Raw genomic sequence first — 27,104 nt, forward strand, 5'->3', positions numbered from 1 at the left:
GTAAATGCGCCACTCACCTTGAGATATAAGTTCTAAGGTAGGTCTCAGTACAGTTACAACGGCTACCCTAACCTTCAGACCGAAACGCATTACTGCTTCACGGCAGAAATAGGGAGAGCGGTGGTATCTACCCGCGCGGACTCACAAGAGGTCCTACCACCAATAAACAATTATTAAATATTAATACCATACATTTACGATAGTCAAGGTTTAACATATTTGTTGTGTCAAGTTTATTAGCGTGTTTAATGTACTACCCTATAGATGGCGTTATTACATACTCTGTTCATATACTGATATATTAAATGGTTTATTATAAAAATGCATTACCAAGATACTACAAATGACTACATAGGCGAAGGCGCCATCACATACAAAACGTTTATGAACTTAATTAATAAAATAAAACAAATTCATGTTGCTTCACTCCTCGCGTTCCAGCTAATAATTGCTAATAAACACTTCAGTAAGTTAACAACGAGTAGTAGTACTTAAACTCCTGAAAAGTATCGACAATATTCTAGAATCGATACTTTAATGGACATCGAGTGACGACCTGTACTAGATAGACTAGGATCTGTGGATATGAATATTTTATACTCGATAGATCCGCAGAATTCGCAATTCTATTTGAATTTAAGGTTGCGATTAGCAGAGAATACTGACTTTATACAGCAAATAAGTACGAATGTATATTAGGTTACGTTGTGACTTTCCGATACATTTTTTTTTGTACTTAGAGCTTCTTACTTAGCTGTATTTTGAATTCACCGCTCAAGGTATACAATATTCCCAGCTCCGCTACCAATACTTTTCAAATTTATCAATCCCTAGTCAACAGATGCCGCTACTGTGTGAAACCAACTGTAACTGTTTTAAAAAAATTGTAATAGGTGAAGCTACTTTTGGTAATAGACTAGCATAGGTAGAATAAGGAAATGTAAAGATCGTAGAAATAAAGAGTCCCAATCGCCCTACTCCCCCTCCCCTCCCTTTTTTAGTCATAGCTAGGAATGCTAAGTATGAATGGAATGAATGAAAGCCCCTTATGGGCTGGAGTATAAACTAAAATTAAAACTGAAACAAAAACGTAGATAAGAATCTCTGGCTTTGTTGTTTGTAGAGGTACGGGAAAAAAAAATTGACTAGCATATTGATTGAGGATCCATAGTTTCTCCATACCTCTTGATTACTTTTCCTGATAAATTCTGCATCGGTTCTTAAGAAGGCGTCTCGCATCGCTCGTTGTAGGTCAGTAGTGAAATGTGGGCTCTCAATGAGGTACTGGTGTAAGTGCGCCGCGCAATAAGTTGCCGCGGCTGAGCCTGCATGCCCATCATACACTGCATAGAAACTTGTAGGCTCTGTCGTCTGAAAACACAACGAATGAACATTAGGTATTTTGATAAAAAACCATACTAAATATTACGCTAAGATTTCTTTCTTTAAGTTCTACTAGTAGAAGGACCCTCTAGTGAGTCCGCGCGGGAAGGTACCACCACCCTGCCTATTTCTGCCGTGAAGCCGTATTGCGTTTCGGTTTGAAGAGTGGGGCAGCCGTTGTAACTATACTTGAGACCTTACAACTTATATCTCAAGGTGGGTAGCGCATTTACGTTGTAGAAGTCTATGGGCTCCAGTAACCACTTAATACCAGGTGGGCTGTGAGCTCGTCCACCCATCTAAGCAATAAAAAAAGAAGTTTTACTGCTGAAGGCTGACACAATGTACAGACAATAATCGCTCTATAGCGACTTCCATAAGTCAGATAAGAAAAGTTGATGACTGATGAAAAATTATAATAAACTTACTTCTTTTCCAAACAGTGCTTCCAAATTTCCGAATTCAACGTGTCTATCTTCCATAACTCTCCTACCGTTTTTGGTGGCACATGAAACAGTCTTGAGATCTCTTTGTGCGATAGGAGGTGGGGGAGGGAGTGTGTCAAGCTTGGAATTATCTAAGTACCGCAAGCATACATTGTTTACACGGGCTGTCACCGCCTGCATCAGTCTCAGAGCTATATACACTGAAAAAGAAAACCCTTTGTTATTACATAAACAATTACAACACTGGGTTTTGTTGAAAATACGCAAAAAAATGATGACGGTAATGTTGCTGGCGTAATCTAAAAATTACAGGCTCTGGTTGCTGGTATTACGAAAACATACATTCCGTGAGGTTTGTGTAGTAAGATTTCATATTTATAAAAGACCAATTGTTAAAATCACTAATTAAATTCGTTCCGCCGGTAAATTTTTGATTTCAAGTTACCAAAATGTTAAGCCAATATCATATTGTCCTGTTATACTAAAAAAAATAGGCAGATTTACTATTATCTATTCTGATTTTATAAAATATGGCGGGCTTGTTGTCGTTATGAGAGAAAGAGGAGTGAATGAAGATGACGGCTGATAGAGGAGAATGAAGAACACTTTTGAAGTCGTCGTGGCCTAACGGATAAGACGTCCGGAGCATTCGTGTTGAGCGATGCACCGGTGTTCGAAGCTCAAGCGGGTACCAATTTTTCTAATGAAATACGTACTCGAGAAATGTTCACGATTGACTTCCACAAAATGAAGCCGGCAAAATTATAATTTGCGTAATTACTGGTGGTAGGACCTCTTGTGAGTCCACACGGGTAGGTACCACCACCCTGCCTATTTCTACCGTGAAGCAGTAATGCGTTTCGGTTTGAAGGGTGGGGTAGCCGTTGCAACTATACTTGAGACCTTAGAACTTATATCTCAAGGTAGGTGGCGCATTTACGTTGTGGATGTCTATGGGCTCCAGTAACCACTTAACACCAGGTGGTCTGTGAGCTCGTCCACCCATCTAAGCAATAAAAAAAAATAAAAAAAAATGCAAATTTGCTAATAACGTTAATGACGTCACCTCGCTCAATTCGAACACCTCCATTTAGAATAGAATAGAGTGCAGATAATATCGATATTAATTATAAATTATGCATTCATGCCATTTGCGTTCGCAATATAATCTTATGCGTTGAGGTTTTCGACTCATACCTGTGACATCAATAGCTCTAATATTGCATTAATCATCATGTGATATAATTTAGCGTACGTAAGGGGCCACTGGTAATTTTAAGCTTAGATGTATTGAATATTAATACGCAGTATGCTGAACTTCGCCACATTGACCCACTAGACTTACGTCTGTTTCGAAATCTTGGCATGAGTCACATAGATCTACATTCATTCATAATTCAAGATAAGTCGCGTTCATAAGTTAAAGGTGAGCTAACAACTCGATGCGAAGACATGCTGTTTTATCAGTATCTATCACGTGATATACGCCTTATCAAAATATTTCTTGTCTTGGATATCAATCAAACCCTTCACATTATCATAGCGATAACTATGTTATTAAATGTGGTCATCCACCGTCTGTCAAGAGGTTTTCAGTGAATCATTCAAATTGTTATCTTTAAAAAAAATCAAAAGTAATATAAATTATTATTTAATACTAGCTGACCCGGCAGACTTCGTAGTGCCTCAATCGATAAATAAAATACCTAAACTTTTGTATAAAATAAACTTAAAACAAACAAAAGGAATCGGTCCGACGGGGGACACATCAAATAAAAACAAAATTGTTATTTTTATTTAATTCCGAGCATTTTCATATTTATCTACCTTTTAAACTTTCTCTGGACTTCCACAAATAATTCAAGACCAAAATTACCCAAATCGGTTCAGCCGTTCTCGAGTTTTAGCGAGACTAACGAACAGCAATTCATTTTTATATATAGAGATTATAGCAAATTTTCTACTATGCCGTGATAAAACAAACCTATATTATGCAAACAGTGTAGTCAATCATAATAAGTACTAATCATTTATAATTCAATAACTTAGCACAACGTATCTGGGTCGATCCTATACATAGAAATTTTGCTTATAATAATTAAATGCATATATGTATACAAATCGACCGGTCAGTATTTAGTTCAGAATGAACAACGGAACTTTTGTTGGTCACAGTTAATGCGGATAATGAAACTAATCTACACTTTGCCATCTATATATGATATCATATTTGAACAAATTCGCGGTCAAAATGAGTCGACTAACAACAACAGGTAATATAGAACAGCGAATGTAAGTACTCATGTTTGTGTTATTTTATTTATGATATATGATAATCTTGTTCATTCTAAATACAGATATATGTGATCAATTTCGCCCTAATTTAATAAGGTTATGAACCATATTTAGTTGCGGGGCCTAAATTCTATTTAAGTAAAAAATATGCACTGTAATTTGAACTATATGTATGTGATGAAAAAAGCAAGAGCGTCGACGTAACAACAACATTCATTGAATCAAATAAGAACCAATAAAACTGTTTGCGTCCCCGAATCAATTCTTGATGTCAATCAACGTAAATGCCATTTACTATCTACACCATCATTTGTGTTCCGTATAACTCTTTGAATCCAACCTATCCTAAAAACAAACTAAAAAATGTGTCTTTTTTTGTAATTCGATGTTTTTTGGGATACATTTTCAAATAGATGTACCAAATTATTTTTATGTATACATATAATATTATATGTATGTATATGTAAACTTCGACTGACATTATTCGGTATTAAATATGACGTGTCGATGAAACGAGGTATCAGTTGGTTGGTATTGGCAAAGTCTACCAGCGTATTCAATTAATAAGCTTCTTTTATTCATACTTTTTTTGTCGAGTAGACGAGTCCTTGAGTCTACTGCCCATTTGATGCTGAACAATCCCAGAGCCCATGGACATCGTAATATGAATACTACCGACGCAACGTTAAGATATAAGATCGAATTCTCTATTTCTCTAATACTCGTATAATTTTTAACCTAATTGGAAGTACGGTACCAACGCCTATGAGCTCACACCACTTTTTTTATGATTGATGGTTTACTGATGGCCTGGAGGCATTTCCAGTTTCACAAGGACGGGTGGGCGAGCAACGGCTCAGCCAGAAGGGGCGAGATTTGCTAACAACTACTCGAGCGCCTCCAAGGGAAACCTAACAACTCAAGAGTAGCTGCTTCGCGAATGAATCTACTACCGGATCGGAATCGACACTTCACACTACAATCAGGCCAAGTCTACGCAGTTAAATTTTTAACGTAACCAGTTTTACTGGTGGTAGGACCTCTTGTGAGTCCGCACGAGTAAGTACCACCGCCCTACCTATTTCTGTCGTGAAGCAGTAATGCGTTTCGGTTTGAAGGGTGGGGCAGCCGTTGTAACTATACTGAGACCTTAGAACTTATATCCCAAGGTGGGTGGCGCATTTACGTTGTAGATGTATATGGGCTCCAGTATCCACTTAACACCAGGTGGGCTGTGAGCTCGTCCACCCATCTAAGCAATAAAAAAAATTAAAAAAAACATACCTGATTCTTCAGACTTGTAACCGAATTCAGCAGGATGTTTCTTCGATGCTACTCGCACCTCGTCTACTACGATTCGCCGCAGGGGCGTCATCAGCGTCAGTGGGCATTGTCTGTGAATTAACAAAAGTACATTAAATAATTTGATAAAATGAATTGATGAATCTGAAGTCGTCGTGGCCTAACGGATAAGACGTCCGGTGCATTCGTGTTGAGCGATGCACCGGTGTTGGAATCTCAGGCGGGTACCAATTTTTGTAATAAAATACATACGTACTAAACAAATGTTCACGATTGACTTCCACGGTGAAGGAATAGCATCGTGTAATAAAAATGAAACCCGCAAAATTATAATTTGCGTAATTACTGGTGGTAGCACCTCTTGTGAGTCCAGTAACCACTTAACACCAGGTGGGCTGTAAGATCGTCCACCCACCTAAGCAATAAAAAAAAAACTGAAAAAATTCATTAACTAGTTTTGGAAGTCATTCTGGTCTAATAGATAAGACGCTCGCTGTACTTGTATCAAGCGATGCGACTATACCGATGTTCAAATTCCTCAGACAGGTACCAATTTAACTGTTAACGAATGACTTATACCATGAATTTTAATAAAATCAAAGCCGCAATTATATTTTGCGTAATTACTGAAGTAATGCTTTTGTATTCTTTATACGAGGAGCACTGCTGCTCGAGATACAGGTTTTTACACCTAGTTCAAGCGCAGATGCAAATTATTATTGTGTTTCTATTTCTATGTTGCAATAAATAAATAAAATAAAAATAGATTTCTATACAATGGAGATATAAATCTCAAGGTCAAGATGGATGGCGCCTTTTACGTTATAATGTCTATGGGTGGTCTGTGAGCTCATTCATTCGTCTAGGAAATTAATTAAAGAATACTATTTTCCATGTCAAATAAGTATTCGTTTTTTTTTTGTGTTTTTAAATAATAAATTAGACTATTTATGAAATAATTACTGTATGAAATTATATCGTGGGAAAAAGTTAATAGAAAAAATTAGAATTAATACACTTAATATATTTAAATAAATGTTCAGGACTGTCAGGTGTTATCTAACCGAACGATATTAATAGAATGTTAAATCGATAACAGAAACAGAATAGAACTTTATATGGAAAAATAGACGATGAATAGTCATAGATCTTTATCCGTCCGTGACTACGAACATTGTAAAGTATCCGAAACGTCGAAAATTACATTAAAAAGAGAGAAAAAAAACTGACATTAAATCTTAAAAATAGTTTTAATTACTAATATAGAAATAGAACTAATGAAGAAAAATGACCAAAGTTACGACAGTAGCACTAGAAATAAATCTTTAAAATTGGCGTCATAGTATCGAGAAAACTGAGGAAGCCATGACTGACAATTAAAAAGACTAGAGTAGACCAAACGTACTAATTCACTTCACTATACAAAAATTTTTCATTTCTATTTAGCCATTGCTTTTTACTTCCGTTCTGATCCAAACCTCGAGATAATTATTCGGTATATACGAACTTACTTTCATTCTCTTTGCAATAAATCGTACACGAAAGTTAGTATCATAATAGTTAGAGCAGTTTAATATATTTTCTTTTAAAGCACAACCAACATTTTATGTTAACAAAAATTTGCATTTTCCCAAGCGAATACAGTTGAAACGTATTTTAAGAATACTATTTTTAACTCTACGATTTACGTACATAAATAGTAAAATGTTCTTTGTTTATTTAGGCAACAGATCGTTGAGTTTAAAAAATAAATACGCTACGAGGGCATTCACACGTAGTCCACTATGACCAGAAACATATGTTAAGTTTCCCCGGTACGGTAGCCCTTATAGTATAGTTAAAAAATAAAATACGGACGTATACGTTTGTTTGTCTGTTGTCTGTATACAACATAAAGAGGTCACTGCCCTTAGCTCCGAAAAGGAAAGCAAACACTCTCTCATATTGACAATATATTTTTGACATTCTTATTCTATCACACACAACACAACGTTTGGTTTAGATGTGAACAATACAAAATTGTTTACTTTGAGAATGCAAGTCACGAGATGAAAACGTGCACTCGAGCAAATTGTATAAATTGGGATAAACGTCCGAAAATGTCTTTTAGAACGGTGCATACTGAGTTATAAAATGAACATTTAACTGTACCGGGAGTTCATAGTGCGTTGACATCGTCCACGTCGTTACTATCAGGAGCATCCGTACCGTCCCACGCGTCTTTCGTGCCAATTTATACACCGAGGGTTTGTATAAAGTTTATCTATCTGTAAAGATTGTCTTTATGGTTTGGATCATATAGGGTTCCTTACATTCAGTTCAAGGAATAAAGGTAGTCAACGGCAAAGCTGTGTCCCTAGCATTACCGACGACAATAGGCAGCAGCGGCCACTTTTCATGGGATCGCATTCATACTAACTACATACATATAGGTATTAGATTATTATAGTATTAAATGAGTGGGTTTTATTAGAAACACCTGTATTTAATTACAGACGAACATTCGTTTTGGCTGTTTTACATAGCAACAGGCAGTGGCTTGGCTGTGCCCCTGGAATTGCTGACGTCAATGGAAGACGGTAATCACTCACCTTCAGGTGGGCCATATGCTCGTCTGCCTACGATGGCAATAAAAAGAAAATTGTATAGTTAGTAGACTGTTTGACTAATTGTAACAAAAATATCAAATACGTTTTTGTATGCGCGTGTATTTTTTTTATTACATATTTTATTTATTTATTAATCCTTTATTTGTTTTTTTGTCATAGCACTATAGCTTTCGAAATATGGTATCTTCACTCCTTTACAGAGAATGCTAAAAAGTTTGTTAAAAAGGTACTTGAATTTACGATGTTCATATATGAATATTGTAACTACCATTTCCGATTAGAAAGATTCTAGAATCAATAATAAACCGATAGCTACATAAGTTTTAATCTGGTATGCGATCTAAGCTATCCTTAAAAATTAGGCTAGTGGCCTTTGGTATCCATCTAAAATGATCAACGAAATAAAAGTGTACACGAATTCTAACAATAGATAGTAATTAACCTCAAACGTTAAGCAATACTACGAGTATATAACTCCGCTTAAGATGAAACTGTTTGTAGGTTGTTTTCTCGGTAGTGTTGCAATTTAACTCTTAGGTATAAATATACGTATGGCTTACATAAATTTAATTTGCGTATTATCACCCACAGCCTAGTGGTTGAAAACGAAGACACAATACGCTTACATATTATTTATACTCTTAACTGGAGATAAATATAATAAAACAAACATAATAAAAAATTTCAATTCTCATATATATCTACTGCTAGTTAATAACCGAGCTTTCCTCGGTTTTTTTTTTCTTCATAAATTGTGTTTTTTAGAAATTATATTTAAATACGAATTACATATTGATAAAATGATGAAATATGAATAATATTTTTCGATCTTACCGACAGAATAATAATAAAATATGAACTGCTTATTTATTAATTATTGGTAAAGTTGACTAAACCACGAATAAAACAACATTTTCTAAAAATAAATCGTAGCTAGATCGATTTATCGCCCCCGAAATCTCCTGTATACTAAATTTTATGAAAATTATTAGAGTCGTTTCCGAGATTCAGATTATAAATATAGATTTATATAGAAGAAATGCTCGTTTAAAGATATAAGATATATGTAATTGTACAATCAAAATATCTTACTTTTATTAATGCTTCGATTACAATTTAAAAATCTACTCATATAATGTTATTTAAATTAATGAATACATAATAAGCACTCGGTAATATTTATTGGCTTTACCATAAAAATATTTATTTGAACAACAAAGCATCAAGTATAGATAGAGATAAGATAAGATATATTGCATGCACGGACGACTGAGCACAATTTGACCTCAGTTACTCGTAGTTTGCCAATTTTTACAAGTCTATTTTAAGATTGTTTGGTACAGAGTACCCCCCTGCCATGTACAATCGTTATAATACAGACATGTATTACAATCGCATTTATGTCGCCGAATTCACAAGTTTCGGTAGCTGTAGACGTTGTCCATTTAAGCAGACCTAAACACTATCATGATACCAATTCTTGGCTTAATTTTAGTATGGAAACATGTAATCTAAGTCAAGGAAGCAGATTCTAAAAATCTGCCCGATACATACTATATACTATCAGATGCAAACGAATTGGTATAGTATATATACGAGGAAACACACTTTTACAGTGTTTTAAAATGCGAATAAGGGTTTCACCGGAGAGTGGATGGAAGTGATTTTCAGAGTATTAAACCAACGTGCTGAGATGATCATCTGCTATTTACTGGTAGTATGGCATATTGTAAACTCGCACGGGTAACTACCACCATCCTGTTTTTTTCTGCCGCGAAGTTATGTTTATGTTATGCCTATTTAGTTATGCTTTGCGGTTTAGAATGTGCGACAAACCTATACTGAGACCTTAGAACTATATCTCAAGGTGTGTGGCGCATTTACGTTGTAGTACAATGTAGATGTCTATGGGCTCCAGTAACCACTTAGCACCAGGTGGGCTGTGAGCTCGTCCACCCATCTAAGCAATAAAAAAAAAAAAACAAATATTTTACAATGAGACTTCAAGCTCATGTCTTAAAGTATGTGACAGCAATCAGGATGATATCTATGGTGTACGGTAACCACTTAGAACTGATAGTTTTCTTTAACGATATTCCTGAGGAACCTTTGTAAGTGGTGGACTTTTGTTGTTTATCTCTCGGTGACACCACAACTATCAATAATTACGGAACCATTTTACCTTTTAGGGGTATATAACCGTATGAAAACGGTATCCTTATACATTATCATGTCGGTATTTATATTGCGTACTTTTCGTGATATATGATACTGTCATTTACTCGCTCAGCGAACAAAAAATTACTTAGAATACCTACTAACTGTGAAAGTTCACGATTGCAAAAACAATATAATTCCCATTAGGATCAGTCATCAGTCTTTATGCAATGCAATGACGCTGATAGCTTCTGTTAACTCAGCCTGATAGCTTCTGCTAACTCAGCGGTAGATTGAGTATCGTGAGCTTCCAATATCGCCTTTAATTCGTCGTTGATGACTTTAGTTTCCGGGCGACTACGGGGTTCATTCCTACGGGGTTAGAACAATATTTCCACATCGGAAGCGTTCAAAGCATTAACGGGTCGTGGGCTCGTGTGTTCACTGTGTATACGTCATTAGTGTTCTGAGCCATATGTACGACATTGCTACCGTGATGGAACTCGTATTTTATTATTGCTCATATTTTTATCGAGTCCGTACTGATGAACAAGACAAGTGGAGAATTGAAATTTTATTTCCTCAAAACCCTAAGGGGCCATCCATAAAGTACGTCACACGTTAATGGGGAGGGGGGTATCACCGAAGTGTGACATCGTGTGACAAGGGCATGGGGGGTCAATACTTTTGTGACGTCACATGTTAAAATTTAAAATACTAAAACGCAAAGTTTGTATGTGAATTAAAAATTTTAAAAATTTACAAACTTGATCTATATTTATTAATAATTTTTTGATATATATTTATTGATCTATATTTATTAATAATTTAGCGAAAATTCGTCCTCAAAGAATTGCGGCTAGACGTGCCCGAGAAATTCTCTGTTTAATGAATGATGACGATGCTTTATGGATGGAAGAGAATGATGTCGACACTAAGGATGTTCCTGACGTTCAAATTCAGAACGAAAATGAAGTGCCTGATTTACCAGTAATAGCTGATATAAAAGAGTGGATCCAAAGTCCATGGACACTCGATAATTAAGTTTTTTATCTTTAATTAATATAATTAATCGTTTATTATTTTCTAACTAGTCGTTTGTTTTTTCGGTTTTATGAAATGTTGGACTTTATGTTGATTTTATTAGATTATTATTTAATAAAAATAAGTAAAAAATGAAAATAGCTGTTTTCTCTCGATTATTTTTAAAAACATACATAAATTTAAAAAATGTGTGACGTCACATCAGGAGGGGGGTTATAAAAATGTGACAACCTGTGACAAGGAGGGGGGGAGGGGTTCAAAAGTCCTAAAATTCGTGTGACGTACTTTATGGATGGCCCCTAATCAATAAAGATATGAATTTGAAAATAGAATTCCATTTTTTTAAATAAAGTTCATTTTAATTTAGAATTTATTGCTGGTTATAAATACTTGATTATTATTATTATTATTACATATTATGTTTCAAATGGCCAGTGTTAAAAAACGGCAACTTCATAGGAAAACGCCTAATATCAATTACTTTGAATATCAACCGTGAAAGTTCGCGGTTACAAAACAATGTTGTTCCGTGGTTGTTCCCATTAGGACATCACTCTTTATGCAATGTAATGTGTGTCGGGCAACGCCACTGTAACACAATATTTACGCTCTCTTCGGCACGTCTTATAATAAATGGAACAAAAAACGCATCCATTCAATTACAATCAAATCTGATAAAACACCTAATTCGGAAAAAGAGATGAAACTGGCGTAACGATATAATGACGTAATTGTAAACATAGCTTTGTTTACGTGCAGGTTACCTACTTACACATTTATTTACATTATTCATGTTACGTATCTAATATGCCTTTACACATATTTGAATTCGCAATCTCTCGATAGCAGATAAATAAAATAATTCCAGCGTTGCTCATTGTTTCAGACTTAAATGTAAATATTATTTATGTTGTAAACTGTTAAATATGTTCGGACACAGTAAACTATGCAAAAGCTAATTTGCAGAGATAATGATTGTTTGACTTAAGATAGTAATCGGTAATCCTTACTTGATAAACTTGGATTGAGAAGAAAATTGGCAATTACATATTTTGAAATTCCTAGAAATAGTACTATGTTAGAGTTACTGTTCACGAAACACAATTATATAATATACAATTGTTATTAATTATATAATATACAATTACAAAACTTTCTAGTCTAATAAGTATTAGACAGATTGAACTTTATTTAACATAATAATATACAAGTTTACATATAGTAATACAGGCCTTTTTTTCATGTTATTTCTAGTGAATCCCAGCCACGCCACTTACGCTGTATCGGTTTTATTTTATTTTAAATAGACGTAGGTATTCGTTTGTATTGCCTAACGTAATTGTTTTCTTCTTGTGTACTGCTATCTATCTTATATCAGTGGTGTAGCGGTAAATATAACTAACTATAATTAATACAGAAAAAAAATTTAATCGCGCTGACGGTAATATCTACAATATTATCTTGCATGTAAACGAGTTGCGTAAAAAAAACATTTGGTCTACCGAGAAAACTGGAGATAAGTCTTAAAATCCAAAAGTAAATAATAAAGTGATGTAACTAATACATACAATACTTGGGTAACATTATAGGAAAACCCCAATGAGCCGAAAGCTAGAGCACAACAACAAATCTGAGAAAACTTGCGATTGAACTTATATAAAAATTGTAGTGAATAAATTTACTGGTGGCAGGACCTTTTGTGAGTCCACGCGGGTAGGTACCACCGCCCTGCCTATTTCTGCCGTGAAGCAGTAATGCGTTTCGGTTTGAAGGGTGGAGCAGCCGTTGTATCGTATGTATGTATGTATTGTATGTATTGTTGTATTGCCTGAGATCTGAGAACTTATATCTCAAGGTGAGTGGCGCATTTACGTTGTAGATGTCCATGGGCTCCAGTAACCACTTAACACCAGGTGGGCTGTGAGCTCGTCCACCAATCTAAGCAATAAAAAAAACAAAAAAAAACAAATAAGGAGTCAATTCCAGTCTATTGACAAGACTTAAATAGTGAACCGTCTAAATTCATAGAAACATATTTTAATCTATACTTTGTAGCGTTGCAGCTTGTAATATGAACGTTTTTATATTTCTCAGATTCGTTTCTCATTTCCGAGATCAGCGCATTATACAAGAGTTCTTCTTAAATCGTCATTTTCTCCATATTTTTTTGCAGCTTCTTTGGACTCTTCGTCGTCATTGTGCTACCTTGTGGATCAGGTAACCAATCGATTGCCAAATCATAATAATTGTAAATGTGGCTTTTACTTCATTTATACATTTTTCATTCTCGTAGATGAGCAGACGGAGTTCCGGCACGACTACTTTTTAAGCCGTTGTCTTGGCAAGTGAACTCTTTCAAACCGGAACACAAGATTATTTTTTATTTCAAAAATAAGTTCCGTCATCTCGATCACTATATTTTATTAACCGTTTAAGATTTTCTTAGAGATTCAAACAATAAGACCGCTCATTGTTACTTGTATTCATATTACATTCTAAGTTTAATGTAAGCTGGAATCTTTATTTTGTGACTTATATTATTGTGTAAATAATGAATTTGAATACATTATTAATATTTTTGTTTAATTAGCCGCGTTTTTTGTCTCTTCGTATTTCTAATCGGTACAAAAATGGTTTCCATGTAATGGTGGTTTATTACGCGACATGAAACTTCCTTATTATCTATACAAAAAGTAAAATTATAAACAGATTTTGGTCTGTTCGTGTGTGCAATTATTATGATCAATTTTGGATGTGTGTGTGATATAAGTTTAGGCTAAATATATAGGATAAAATTCACTCTGTTTCGATTTACAAATAAAATGGTAGCTTTCTGTTCGCAGCTTCGCGCGCGTAAACTAACTACTACCCTTTTTATGGCGTGGGCGTAAACTTGTGCCCGACAGTGGGGTGAAAGGTGTGCGATATTCTTTTCCAGGGTTCAAATTATTTGGAATTTCGTCTTGTGGTATTTGATTCAGTGGTGTAAGCGTAAAAAAAACCCGATAATGTTACACATTCACATTTATAATATTACTATGCACATTACAAAAATGTATAATTATTATTAGTAAAATATGTAAAAATATAGGTACATTCACAATCGGAATTCCGCCGAACCTTAATTTAATTTCTTACTCATCACAGTATGACACATCCTATGTGACCACGTATTTTTCCGCATAGTCCATAATTTACAAAAGGTAACTATCGTAAACGGGCATCATTAAACCGCAGAAAATCTTATTGTAGTGGGACAAAAATCCACTGTTTGTCCTTGTTATAATAAACCGCATAAACAGACAATGAAACTGTTTAATATTCTCCTGGTGATTTTCGTATAAATTTAACATTTCATGAATATTTAAAAAAAAGTAAACAACACCACGAAATGAAACACCTGAACAAATGTTTAATGTATCGTCAACAAAGGTAGTGTAAGCCCTTTGAAACCTTATAAGGTCAAAGTCCTTTTAGAAAGTTTGTTCGTACCTATACTGTACTCAGTAACTGTTAAATTTTGTAGATAGACAGATAGATACATACATATATGCTATATTGTATATACAACAGTATAAAATTACAAAAATATTCTACTGGTCAGCAGTTTTAGCAAATATGCTAAATTTTGTAGTATCTGCTATCTATGGAATTCAGCCCATCATTTGGTACTTGATGTAAATGTAAAAATGGTTACCATCAAACTGGTTACCACAGAAATCTAAATGATAAGACAATAAAGCTGTTATTTTGTGGCATTTTTATCCGGGACATGTGTCACTGATTTACCGCTTGCAACGTAATAATACATATTTCGACTCACATATAAAGTGGATTATGTAAGAATTATTTTGTGATAAGTACACTGCTCTTCTCGTCGGGAAATAAGAAATAAAAATAATTAACGTGTAGAATAGAATTTAAACTACTTAGTTACTACTAAGTTAGAATATAAACTACTAACTAACATGCAACACCAATAATATATTGATTACTAAATGTAAAAAATATTTTTAGTTTTTGTTTTACAAAATTTGTGTGAATACACAATGAATACTGAAGTTTCAAGCTGCCAATACTTTCCTCACACAAAATACCATAAAGACCATAAAAAAACTCTGCGAGTGAGTTGATTGTTAATTATTTTACATTGCCAACAGCATAAAAACATTAACAAATTATATCAATAGAGGTTTATTTAGTGACATGGGGGATATTTACTGGTGGTAGGAACTCTTGTGAGTCCGCGCGGATGGGTACCACCACCCTGCCTATTTCTGCCGTGAAGCAGTAATGCCTTTCGGTTTGAAGGGCGGGGCAGCCGTCGTAACTATACTTGAGACCTTAGAACTTGTATCTCAAGGTGGGTGGCGCATTTACATTGTGGATGTCTATGGGTTCCAGTAACCACTTAAAACCAGGTGGGATGTGAGCTTGTCCAACCATCTAAGCAATAAAAAATAAAAAAAATTCAATGGCTCCCACAAAAAGACAAGCAAATACAAGTATCAAAAATATGAATAGTTGTTTTAAGGGATATTAATTTAATCAAAACAATCATTCAATCACTGATCTTGTAAATATAACAAATTTAAATTAAATTCCAATAATCTAATAGAGCTAATTTTCCCTATTGATTCTTGGACTCAACCTAAGGTCCTACCACCAGTAATTACACAAATTATAATTTTACAAGTTTGATTTTTTACATGATGTTATTCCTTCAGTCAATCGTGAACATTTGTCAAGTATGTATTTTGTTAGAAATATTGGTGCCCGCCAGTGGGATTCTAACATTATTTAATAAACATCGCAAGATACGAATGCACCGAAGTCTTAATCCTTTAAGCCACAACGACTTCCAACATTTGTGTCTTATTATGGTATTTTGCTGATAGGTTTTTTTTATTGACCTTGTCCCTCCTGCCAGTGAGTTACCAGTTACCGTCACTCATGGATGTCAACAATTCCAGGGGCAGAGCCAAACTGCTGCTTACCATATAAATATTGAGATAAATCATTTTAAAATATAGTGTATGAATAATTGCCAATTACTCTATTTATATATTTATAAACTGTTCAGTTTTATTCAAGGCATTTAAAAAATATATTTTAATAAACTTGCAGTTATATATTTTGCAATAACAATTAGTTTACAGAGAAAGTATAGATTCTTTGCCGCAGTTTAAGCTATATACAGGGAATAGGATATCTATTTGTAAGACTTTGTTTTAAAGAAGAAAAAAATATGCTAAACAAACAATACTTATCACATATTTCTGAAACAATCTTTCACAACACACTTGTGTTATCAGGCAGTGACTTATCAAGTGGCTATATTTTACATCTGAAAGCAAATTTCATTGTTTAGATGAGGAGAAACTTTCTCAATACTAACTTTTCTGTCAAATACTGGGTAGTCCAATAGATAACTTCGCCAGGAAGTTCAGCCTCGGTGATTGTATACCCAGCTATGTTCACTGGCAGCTGGTCCTCGGGGTTCACTGTGGCCGCAAAGTTTTCGAAAAATACCCTATACGATGTCAAATAGTCGTCTTTGTCACCCATCTTCGCTGTTTGAAATTTAGTCAATTTATTTGTTAATTTATTCGGTAAATAATCGATGAAGAAACCCGTGTAAAGTGAAAATCAAAACTGGAACAACTTTAACACTTGATTCAATTACACTTGTGGATAAGCACTGATTCACTTAAATTAAAAGTAAATGATCACATATTGTTATGTAAAAAATAATATGGAAATCGTTTCGAATTAATAATTTTTGAATCAAAACATAAAGCTAACATCACCCTCATTGATGAATGAATTTATGTCAGATGGAGATGGGCGGGGTAGTGTTGTTCGGTGTACATCAAATTTTTAGTATTCGATGCATCGAAATCGTTCGAGTTCATTCAGAGCATTTGTAATGGAACTGTGGATAGCTAAATTACATTTTTGAAATTATTTTTACAAACAGTTACCGTATTACTTAAATATTTAAGAAAATGTATGTTTATTTATGTATTAATGTTTTTCTAATACACTGCCAGAAATAAAGCAATAGGGGTGGCCAGCCAGTCATTACTATACGCTAGTGCTACAAACTAAAAATGGGTAATATTTTTACACAATTTTACTATTTTAATACTAACGGCTGCCTACGTTTGCCGCTGGGGCTGCTGTTCCAACTACATACTAACTTGAGTTCACTTTTACGCCATCGAGAACTTTAAAAGCCTCGCACTAAGCACACTACACAGACGTTATGCGCCTCAAGAGTAATCGCCACTTCTCCCGGTATAGTATGTCGGTGATGCGTGTTGTGAATTAATACACACAGGTTAAAACTCTCATCCTGCACGGTTCTGTGGTGAAGGACATGCATCTCTATAAAACACTATTCTACGTACAGTGTCGGATTAAGCAAGCGCGGGGCCCGTAGCAAATTATTTCAAAGAGCCCTTGATCTACTATGGGTTCTTAAGTATAAAGTGGTAAAAAAACAAATCAATAGTCTATACGTTTATTTACCATCTATAGGTTATAATTTTATGGGTATTTAGTAAATTACTATAGGCGCTGTTAGGCTCTGACAAGTACAAAAAGCCAGAGATGAGATTTTCTGGCTATATAGAATAATTTTGGCAAGAAACTAACAATTGAAAACTGATGATACTGTACAAATTTTTTTCAATACATATTTCAAAGTTGATATTTAATGCAAAGTATATTATTTTTTTAGGAATAGCTAATGTTATATTTTATCAATGGTGTACTTCAAATAATGTTTTTGTTTTATAATTATTTATTTGTTTCTTTTATTATTTTTTTAAGTAACTTTTCTAGATTTCATGTGGGCAAATTGAGAAATGATACTATTCGTATCAATTTCTCTGAGCAAATCATGTTCTGTATTCATCAAAGCGAGATAATTCAGACGTTCTTGACTCATGGTGTTCCTTGTGACTGTTAATCTTACAAATAAATATATAATTTTAACAACTTAAATCGAGCCATCTCAATCCTGCTACACATCCACACTGTGTCGGGTAAGAGTGCTTGCATAAGTCAGACTTTTTGTAGAGCTGATTATCAGGCTGATTGAAATTCTACACGTTTATACAAACAACTTTTTCTTAATAAGTCACTCAAAAAATTAAGCTCGGGCAGAGATGAGTGGGTTTAAATACGCGGGGCCCGTAGCAATTGCTACTCTTACTGGCTTCTTGGTTAATCCGGCACTGTCTACGTATCTAACGACTGTATGAACTTTGCTCAGGTATAGTGATGTTAATTCAGTCAGTCGGGTTTTAGTGATCTTAGTTAATAATAGTAATAATTCTGTTTAGAGAGCGCTATGACATGTATTTTTTCAGCGGAGTCAACAATTTGAAATCTTCAGCAGTAACCAACCACTTGAATGTATCCCTAGAATTGTAATCTTTTGGTTTTGCTAAACTTTTGATCATAAAAAAGGTTGCGCATATGGGTAAATCGACTCTCACAACCTTGGCTCTTTCTTTTACATGATATAATCCGGTATTGTAACACCATCATAGTTATAATAAAACAAAGTTTGCAAAACATTGTTTTCAAGACATAGCAAAAAAATATAATAATGATAGGTGATAAAAATGACAATGTGTTCGAAGTATATTATTTCAAATAATGGAATATGGAAAAGAAGGTTATAACAATAGTCATAATTAAAATACTAACACAATACGTCAGTATACCCTAGTCTTCCTTCATAACTCCAATGTCCTACCAACAGTCTGCTATCCCAGAAGAATCCGTGTAATCGCCTTGGACTATCTGCTAAACTAGATTAACTAGTAAGTTAAGAAGTTGTATTTTCTTATTCGTATTATTTTCATTTAAATCTATCCATTCCCTTCTAAATTGAATAGTTTTCGTTCCACTTCAATCAGACTCCGGTCTTTTGAAATAAAAATTATTACATCGTACGCGATCATTCCTTTGCCTGTTCAATAAACAAAGCCGCACAAAATAGTCTATAGCCCAAAACCAAAACAAACAGTGAAACAAAAAATCTGTAGGTAGCTACGTAGATACCTACCTACTTAAATTAAATTTAGCAATAAATGAGTGAATACGGTTGAGCGGGTAGGAAATTGGTATGAAGTAAAATAAATTTAAATACCTAATTCATGTTTCGAAACTTCTACGTAAATCAACATTAATTTCTACCACATTCATGCTTTTGATCACATATTCGTAGGTCCTTTACTTTATCAATTGTAATTATTTATCATTCATACGTGATTGATAATTTTTTGATAAGATTTAAATAACTAACTACTGCTGGTGCTTAAAGACTGCTATATCGTACACGCAATTATTATTTGCGTAGAAAAAGATGCCGTCAATCGCTGGAAAGTACCAGCACTACAAGAACGAAGACATTGATGATTATTTCAGTGCGGTCGGTAAGTAATATGAAAAGTTTGAATTGCATGCATTTTATTCCGTGCATATAACTGCTACTGAGTGAATCAATGTGATTGCAATTCGAATTTGGTATCATTTTATCCATTAATCCCTTGATAAGCAATTGTTTTAACTTTAGCTGCTATAATGGAAATTGCAAGTAGTTTGAAATAATTTTTCAGGTGTACCATTTATGGGTCGAAAAATGATGTCAATGTCATCACCATTAATGGAAATTTCAATTGATGGGGATACTATGACTATAAAAAATTCATCATTGTTAAGAACAGTAGAACACAAATTTAAGCTTGGCGAAGAATATGAAGAGAAAATGCCCAATTCCATTATAAAAGTCAGTGCAAGTTTCAAAATACTAAACCAACTAGATTATTTTTTTCTGCAATATTTTAAAAACATTATTAGTACCAAGTCACCAGCAAAGCAACATATTTCAGAGTGTCACAACAATCACCAATGATTGTGAAATGGAGACAAAATCTGTTATACCTGACACAGGAGCTAAATGCGGACGTCACTATCAGTTTACTGATGAAGAATGTATTGTGGTGAGTAAATAATTTTAAAATTTTTGAGAAATGACCAGTTCTCCACAACTATTCTTAATACATAGATATACAAACAGTGTCTCTTCTAGCAATTGCCCCTACTTTCTTATCATCAATCCATATACAGTGTACTGTTGTAACAGTATCACTTTATTTTCCTACCAAACTACTCCTACCTACAAAACCCCACAATAGAATCTGTACTGCCCACGATGTAAGATACCTTTGCATACTGTATGGCCCACCATATAGGATAGGACAGTCAACACAATTAAGTATTTAAGTTTGAAAGTAGGCAGCAGAATGAATATTGTGATGCATTTGAGTTTAATAAAATATCCCTTTCCTATTAATATCTAAATATCTAAATATGCATTATTATTTTATTATTTAGATATTAATAGGAAAGGGATATCAGGTGATAGTGAGTGGTTACTATAGCTCATAGATCTCAGCAATGTTAGGGGCACATCCAAACCACTGCCTACCATTGAGTACTCTACACAAACCTCATTTGAAGAGACATGTGATAGAGCTCAGGAAACACTGAGGAATGAAGTTCATTCCAAAGTCAGGTGGTACATGGTAGAAAAGATCTCTGGAAATGTGGTGGTTTAGCTAATATGGATGAACTTGCACAGCCTTTGCTCCAATAAGTCATTAAAACTAGAACATAAATCCTTTTACTATGAAGGCATGTACAATGTTAAACAAGTAATTATAAGAGAAAATTTTGTTTTCATACTCGATTAAACATTAAAATTACTCAATTGTAAATCAAATAATACCCTTTAATTAAAAGCAGGTTAAGTCTATTTAATAGTTTATATTTTTCTTCTTCTTTCAAAATACTCAACCATGAATTCAGTAATCATTTTCTTTCATTATTTCAGACTCTCACACATGAAAATGCAAGTGTTTCTGGGAAACGCTACTTTCGCAGAGTGCAGTAGACCTTATGGTGAAATATGATTTATATGTATAAATAAGTAATTAAAAATTTACGATGTCAATAAGTTATCATTTTTCAAGTTTTACAAGAACTGGTTTATATGTACTTTATTTGTACTTTTATTAAATGTATGTGCCAACAACAATTGCTGTTTTTCTGATGCATCTATCAATATCAACAAGGTAGGTAGTCATAAATGAAAACAAAGTTCTTTTACTGAGACTACTTTACTAAACTTATTTCTTTTAAATGCCCAACAATTTATGCACTGCCTAAACTCAAGTTATAATTTGCAATAAAATACAAGCAATGTATTTCAAGGCAATTAAGTTGATGTCTAAAGCATGAATTCATTTTTACTAAAACTTCATTCTAATTCATGGAATTCTTAGAAAGTTTTAATTTAGTAGCCTATACATTTGAAGTTTGTAAAAATTTGTCCACAGTAAAATTGCACATCAACACAATATATAGTTTAGTTGGTTAGTCATTATTTGTAGTTATATAACAAACATATAGGTATACATAAAATGAAAACCTATTCAAACACAAACCTTACAGTTAAAACTTATTCAAATAAATATAAAACCTTTTAGACTTCAAATTGAACAAACACTTAGTGTAACAGCCTTTCAACACAACATATAAACATGAAACAGCTTTTGGTTTTGACTATAAAAAAATAATATCACATTCTTTTACTTAAATTTAAAGCTCGTTAAATAAAGCCAAGCTTGACTAAGTACACGGATGAAATATATTCAAATACATCATGTTACTCTGACTTAAGAAATGGAATTTTAGGTGCCATGTTCACTACAGAAAAAAAACTATTGAAAATCCCACAGCGCTGTATGCCAGGCCAAAGCAGTACTACTGTTGACAATAAATACAACAGGAAAATGTTGTTAATAGAAGAGGATATCCAAGCTACAGTACACAATGTACTGATGGAGATAGTGTAATACTGAAAAAGAAAGACATTTATTAAACTGTGATAATATTTCCTTTTGTTTAGTTTTTTTTTTAAATTGAGTTACACACAACAAATGTCTAGTGGAGTTATCAACAAGAGCTCAGAGCGTAGCTCAGCTTATTATATACCAAACCATATACCACTGCTAACCTTGAGATGTGAAATTAAAGTCTGTTTTGAATTGTATTATTGGCTGTGCTATTCCTTTCCTCTTGATTCTTAGTTTAAGTTAATTATAAATAAAATTACACTAAACATTTAATTACCATAAATGGGCTGGTATCTCGTAGGGAATAGAATGAATGGATGTAAATCACCAATTTATTGTAGCTTATTACAATGTTTCTACAAATTTCTTCAAATGTCTTCTCATGTTGTCCTGTCCAAGAACTAGATCCATAAAGCTGGTTGCATATAACTGGTACCATAAAATCAACAAAATTAAGAATGAGACCCACAATAGCAATTGAAGCTAGAGTATTGAGATCTAATAACCAAATGAGAAGATACATAATTGTCATTGAGCCCACAATGGCACAAGGATGCCATTGTTGTTCCCACAATATTACAGACTTCAGAGAGAGTAAGGCTACACGCCAACCTTCTAAAGTTCGCTTTACTTTTCGCACTTGCTGTTCCTGAAATAAAGCAAATTACCCTCATTTAGACAGTTTATAGATGAAAACCTTGCATAATGACTATAGACTTTTGGTTTGAATATTCAATTTCCTTCCACTCTTCTTTTAATGTTACAAAAAGCTATTTTGTCCATTGCTGAATTTTAGTGAAATGATTCATGGCTTACCTGATCTTGGACTGTACTAGATTTCTCTCCCATTTTAGCGATAAAGTTGTCGTCCTTAAATAACTGTTCTTCTCACTCTTATTAAAAACTTAATAAGCAATGCAATTCGATTTCTTTTTTCATAAATTGCAAGGAAAATATTTGAAGTTTGTAGGTACCGTACAATGGGGTAAATAGGGACAAAATCGACCTTCAGATTGAATTTTAAAATAGTTCCAATTAAATAGTCACTGCTCAACCAAAGAAATAAGTTGAGTCTTGAACGTACCTAGGTGATAAAAACCGTTACATTATTTTAATTATTCATTTTAAAGAAATAATCGGTAAAATAATGGCCGTCCCAATTTACCCAGCGTCCGGGGTAAATTGACACGGTTAAGGGTTAAATTGGGATATTTGTAAGGGTTGTCAACTCGCAGTACTGCGATATATAGGTAGGTGCCATATAATTATTTATATGGACCGAAATGATGAATACAATCCATAATTTAAGCACAATACACAACATAGTGTAAATTAAGCTAGTTTCTATTCCGAAGCGATGTGACGTGAATGATAATCAACAATACAATGATCAAAAAAAGTATGTGCATGTTATATTTTATAAAATTATTATTTAATTTCCTTAAAAATCACAACTCTGAAACAAAATCATAAAATAGAATAAAAAATAGAAAACAAAAGGACTGGAAATGCGATAATACAATTTTATTTAATCAACATTTTCAAAATAATCTTTGAGCAAGAGTAAGATATCAGGTGAATAAGATAAAAAAAACAGCTTTATCTGATTACTGCCAATAATAACAAAAATAAAAGAAATTCTTTCTAAGCGAAATAACTAAACTCAATTAATTCACTCACTCATAATTGGATATCTCGGATTTTTAATTAATGCTACATTTCAAATCTGAGGCCTGTTTTTATTTGTGTGTGTTCGTTGTGAATGTTAACAAAATCATGATTCGATGCGTGAATAGATTCTGAAATAACAAAAGTTTTGATTCGTTTGAGTTCTTTTAACTTTTAATTTTTTTTATTGCTATAAAGAACATACGACCGGGCAGATATTACAAGGTAAATGTCGCGAAAAAAAAGTAATTATATATATACTTTTCTTTTACCTATAATACTTACATAAACTAACTGATAAACACATTAACCTTCTTTACATCACGCAATTAAGTGATAGTATAGGCTAAAAAATCTATTATAAGATATCAGTGACAACCCTAACAAGCCATCCCTATTTTGTCTTTTGGTGTTCCAATTTTGTGTTTTCTCGTCCCTAATTTTTCCAGTCTCGTTCCAAATTACCCTACATACGTCCCAATTTTCCCCAAAAAGAAAGGAAAAAATATACATTTTTTATTTTGTCGAAATATTGTATTTAAAATAAGAATATTGCAACTTACCGTTTGTTGTGGTATTTCCAGGTGTATTAAAAACTTATATAAACTGTGATCTTATTGAAAAAACAACGATAATATCACTTTTTTTAAAAGTTCTTTAAGCTGTTTTAAAACGCACTTTTCAACCACTATTTTAAATTTAATTTGACGAATTTTTGGGACCAACTTAACTCATGCTTAGTACTTCCATAATTAACTTGGTTTTTCTTCTATACATTGATAAATATTACCTTAAAGAAAATTAGGTAGATTCCGTGCTACAAGTACTTTGAGAATCTTCCGCAGGTTTGTCCCAATTTACCCCATGTCATGGTAACCAAAAAGAGATTTTACCAGCCAGCCATAGAGCTCTCAATTTTTTTTTATAGACAATGTTGCCAACTTTATTTTTACGAATCCACAAATTGTTGTATCGAAACCCACTAGAAACTGTAGAAACCACTAAATTTAGCGAACCCTCAAACCACCAGAAAAACACTAACATATTTTGCTAGACAGATAATACCTGAAGTACTAAAATAATAATACATTAAAGACAATCATCTTCGTAAGAATCGGATTCATCTACGATTTCTGTTTTTGCAGAATAAATTTCTTGGGTTCCAATTTTTTGTACTATGCCAAATAGGTAGTATGCAGTTATCGCAGTATTTTCCTTCGCATTTTAAACTAGCACGGACAGTGAGAATTTAAGATAACAAATGTAACTTCATTCTGTTTTGTCTTGACGGCGTTCATCATGTTAAATACATAATCACTCTACGTCAGAATGCGGTAAAACTATTAAAAATATAGCAAATGTGGCTAAACCTTAAAATCGGATTTCTCCAGCCATGTCTTTCAAATTCAGTATCTCATACCAACATTCTTTTATATTTTGTGTATTTTTTCAACTAAGTAAATGGATTTGACGCTACTGCTCAAATGTCGAAACATCTTTTTGCTTTTTCTTAAAATACAACATCAGGTCAAATCTATATTAATTCTTTGAATATTTTTCATGAGCTTCAAGTTTTCGGGCAACTTGTTTTTCAGTTCACGAATCAAATTTAAAACGGACAGGTTTTTTTTAGCTTAAATTAGTGGACGAGTTCACGGTCCTCCTGTTTAAGTGGAAACTGGAACCCATAGACATCTATAACGTAAAGGCGCCACCCACCTCGGGACATGAGTTGTCAGGTCTCAGTTTTACCATTATAACGGTTGCCCCCGTTAACCCTTCAAACCGAAACGTATTACTGCTTCACGACAGAAATAGACGGGGTGGTGGTACCTACCCGTGCGGACTCATAAGACGTCCTACCACCAGTAATTACGCAAATGATAATTTTGCGGGTTTCATTTTTATTATACGATGTTATTCCTTCACTGTGGAAGTTAGTCGTGAACAATTGATAAGTACGTATCTCAATAGAAAAATTAGAACCCGCCTGCGGGATTCGAATATTAGTGTATCGCTCGACACGAATGAACCGGGCGCGCGTCTTATCCTTTAGATTACGACGACTTCAAAATTTTCTGAATGTATTAATGCTCCGTATTGCTAAGGTTTTAGTAGGATGACAGCGTACGCAGAGATTCGCTAGTAGCAAGTGGAGATATCGTTCTATCTATGGATCTCGAAGGATGCTTTTCGTTGAATGCAGTTAACCAGGAAAACGTAATTATAAGTGCCGGAGGCAGAATGAGAGTGCTTCTTTCAGGGCAGTGGAAAAAAATATCGAGGACAGCTCAGAAACCGTTGTAGACGTTGTTTTACTCTTAAAAGGTTTATATAGAAGACATCGTTTCGGAACTAAATGTTCGTATGGCTTGCAATAAATTCTAAATTCAAATAGTCATTAGTATTTTGTCTTCACTACACATGTATCTTTTTCGTCAACATAGACACGATTAAAATAGGAATAATTATGGAATACGAGTTCCGCCACGTTAGCAATTTCGCACATGTACGATGTGAACACTACAAACGAACGCATGATCTCTTTATTGATTTGAATGCTTCTGGCATTAAATTTTTGATTAAAAAATGAGCCTCGTGGTCGTCTGAAAACTAAAGTTAACAACGATGAAAGGCCATAATGGAAGCGGAAGATACTCAATTTACCGCTAAATTAACAGCGGCTTTCAATGTTAGCATCAAAACAAACACTTTTTCTTGTTTCTTTCTGTGTTTCTGTGTTTCTTTTTTCTCATACCTATTCTAGTGACCTCGAGGGGTCATACTAGATTCACCGAAAGAGTAGGTGAGCACGCGGGGCTCTAAACAGAGGAAGTTGCAACACTAGCCCTAGCAAGAGCAGTGCTTTGCAGAATCTACCACCGGATCGGAAACGCGACCCACTGAGAAGATCCGGCGAGAAACTCAGTGGGCTGTGCCTTACCACTGCGCTGGCAGAGATGCACCGGTACTGTACCATAGGTGCATATTATGATAACTAGAAACTAAAAACATCACTACAACTTTCTGTATACTAAACAGCAATTTTTTAGGTAAAAACCTAATACTTCAAATACTTGATTACTTGTAATTTGAAACGTAATAAATAATCCAAAATTAGAACCTAGAGTATTTGAAATGAAAACAAAAGGTACTGGAATGTAAGCATTATTATTTTCACGAGCGCTCCCAATGAGTCCCAATTCTTTGTTGGAAAAATATTTACATTAAACTGGTTACAATTATATATATTTTGGGGTGTT

General features: G+C 33.9%; 3 protein-coding genes across 3 annotated transcripts in view; 1 reads left to right on the forward strand and 2 right to left on the reverse strand.

Moving 5' to 3' along the window:
* Positions 1-17,071, reverse strand: part of LOC114248883 (uncharacterized) — a 90,259-nt gene extending 73,188 nt beyond the window's left edge. Inside the window, exons 1-4 of the mRNA XM_028182311.2 lie at positions 16,635-17,071; positions 5,409-5,518; positions 1,812-2,029; positions 1,183-1,371 (exon numbers count right to left, since the gene is read on the reverse strand). Coding sequence (XP_028038112.2) covers positions 1,183-1,371; positions 1,812-2,029; positions 5,409-5,518; positions 16,635-16,804 — 687 coding nt within the window. The 5' untranslated portion in view covers positions 16,805-17,071. The remainder of the gene's footprint in view (positions 1-1,182; positions 1,372-1,811; positions 2,030-5,408; positions 5,519-16,634) is intronic.
* A 1,902-nt stretch (positions 17,072-18,973) lies between these two features.
* On the forward strand, positions 18,974-21,353 carry LOC114248864 (fatty acid-binding protein). Its single transcript, XM_028182284.2, has 4 exons — positions 18,974-19,689; positions 19,873-20,042; positions 20,146-20,256; positions 21,150-21,353. The coding sequence occupies exons 1-4, from the start codon at positions 19,620-19,622 to the stop codon at positions 21,207-21,209; spliced, it is 411 nt and encodes a 136-aa protein (XP_028038085.2). The 5' UTR covers positions 18,974-19,619; the 3' UTR covers positions 21,210-21,353.
* A 66-nt stretch (positions 21,354-21,419) lies between these two features.
* Positions 21,420-24,570, reverse strand: Arl6IP1 (ADP-ribosylation factor-like 6 interacting protein 1). The gene is made up of 3 exons (XM_028182282.2): positions 22,990-24,570; positions 22,451-22,822; positions 21,420-22,175 (listed from the first exon to the last, which is right to left on the reverse strand). Exons 1-3 carry the CDS (start codon positions 23,020-23,022, stop codon positions 21,984-21,986), a joined length of 597 nt encoding a protein of 198 aa, XP_028038083.2. The 5' UTR covers positions 23,023-24,570; the 3' UTR covers positions 21,420-21,983.
* Positions 24,571-27,104: the final 2,534 nt, after the last annotated feature.

This window comes from Bombyx mandarina, chromosome 10 (assembly GCF_030267445.1).
Source record: "Bombyx mandarina strain Sakado chromosome 10, ASM3026744v2".
Classification (NCBI taxonomy): Eukaryota; Metazoa; Arthropoda; class Insecta; order Lepidoptera; family Bombycidae; genus Bombyx; species Bombyx mandarina.